The 1735-nt window shown below is 36.5% G+C and overlaps 1 protein-coding gene across 1 annotated transcript; it reads right to left on the bottom strand.

The window, feature by feature from the left end:
• Positions 1–215: 215 nt before the first annotated feature.
• LOC113352495 lies at positions 216–1039 on the bottom strand. Its single transcript, XM_026596310.1, has 2 exons — positions 439–1039; positions 216–346 (listed from the first exon to the last, which is right to left on the bottom strand). The coding sequence occupies exons 1-2, from the start codon at positions 1037–1039 to the stop codon at positions 216–218; spliced, it is 732 nt and encodes a 243-aa protein (XP_026452095.1).
• Between the last annotated feature and the right edge of the window lie 696 nt (positions 1040–1735).

Here is a 1735-nt window from a genome sequence, read left to right as displayed (position 1 = left end):
AGAATAGTATTCAAGGAGTTCTTAATCCAGCTAATGGCAATTCTTTTCCTCCTAAAGAGAGTTAGTACTCTATGGAAATAGGGTGAATTTCTGTCACCTTCCATGATCCAAACCTCCCTAGATATATCTTTCAAATATAACTTTTCTAAGTTATAAAGGTACTCAAGTCTGGCTTTGAGTCTAGAAGTATTACTGGTATCAGTAGGGTTAGAGAGTTAGAGCTCAGCTAAATACTTCCTAATGGTAGATATATTAGTTTGAATATTATCAAAAGAAGACTTATTACAATCTCTTAGACCTTTTTTAGCACTTAACAGTTTAGCTTTAAGCTTGTAAGCAGGGGAGCCTACCATATTAACAGACCAAGAATTAGCAATAATGTTTCTGCAAGTAAGATCTTCAATCCACATAGCCATAAAATGAAAATTCTAGGCATACAAATATCCTCATAATTAAAACCTATATGCATTGGGCAATGATCAGAGGAGTCCCTGGGGAGATTGTTAACACAAAGTTTAAGACAAAGATCTTTAGAAGATTGGTTTACAAGAGTTCTATCTAGTCTTTCAAGAATTAAATCAGGACCTTGTTGCATATTGGACCAAGTAAACCTAGGTCCAGAAAAACCAGGATCATGCAAGTTAAACACAGAGCAGAAGTTTCTAAGGTTTTCAAAATCAGGATCATCAACTTCTAGGCCACCATTTTTGTCTTCAGTTCCTAAGAGAGAATTAAAGTCTCCTATAAAGAAAACATGTTCATCTAAGGGAGCATTAGATTGCTGGCATTGTTGTTCCCAGAAATCTTGTCTCAAACTACTATTAGGTTCACCATACATAAAATGAATATGACAAGTCTTAGAATGAATGGTGTCAGTAGATGTAACATAGATACCCCTCATACTAGATGAAACAATGTTGAGATGAATTTCCTTCTTCCAAGCAAGGGCAAGGCCACCACTTCTACCAACACTAGGGATATTAAAAGTACAAGGGAATCCCATGTTTTTTAACTTTCTAGCATCCATATCTTTGTTCATTTTTGTTTCAGAGAGAAAAATGATGTCAGGGTTGACATTTCTACATAGTAGACTAAGTTCTTTATTAGAAGATTTTTTCCCAAATCCTCTAATGTTCCAAGCAATCAGATTGATGTTATTGACAGGGAATTGGTTTTAGTATTATTAGCAGTACCGATTAAAGGGGTTGGGTGATGTTGATTTACCTGAGTGGTAGAGTCAGATCCACCACCAAGAGAAGCATAGGTATCATCACCACTTTGAGAAGCATTTTGGAAAGAATCGAGACTAGAAATAACAACATTGAGATGAGAATTATTGCGAACACCATTGTTTTTTAGGGGATTGTCAGCAGGTACATTGTAGCTCCCATAAGAATTAATCACAGGTTGGGTATTGAGAGAACAGGTAGAAAGATCGATAGCAGGTAAATACCCCAATTTGGTAATTGGAGGACACAATTGAGCATAATCAGGTTCAGTAGTGTCATGTTCTTCAGGAATAACCACTATACTTGCCAAACTAGAATTAGCTCTTGTACGTTTCCTCAAATCAGTCCCGGGGTTAATCTTTATTTAAGATTTGCTAAAGCATCATGCTCAGTTGAAGTAAGAGCTCCTCTAGTGATAATGGGGTTGGTATTTGGGACAACAACAATCTTGAATCTTCATGAAGAGTTGGTAGTACGAATCGGTCCACTAGGAGTTGGCTCAGAAC

This window comes from Papaver somniferum, chromosome 1 (assembly GCF_003573695.1).
Source record: "Papaver somniferum cultivar HN1 chromosome 1, ASM357369v1, whole genome shotgun sequence".
In the NCBI taxonomy this organism is placed as follows: domain Eukaryota; kingdom Viridiplantae; phylum Streptophyta; class Magnoliopsida; order Ranunculales; family Papaveraceae; genus Papaver; species Papaver somniferum.
Note: the sequence above shows the minus strand (reverse complement) of the source record. Positions and strands in the feature narration are given on the sequence as shown.

Excerpts from the sequence above, each read along its gene's own strand:
- LOC113352495 (XM_026596310.1), bottom strand. The coding sequence starts at position 1,039 with ATGAACAAAGATATGGATGCTAGAAAGTTAAAAAACATGGGATTCCCT. Across the intron at positions 347-438 it reads TTTTAATTATGAGGATATTT|GCTCCCCTGCTTACAAGCTT; the intron begins GTATGCCTAGAA and ends TTAATATGGTAG.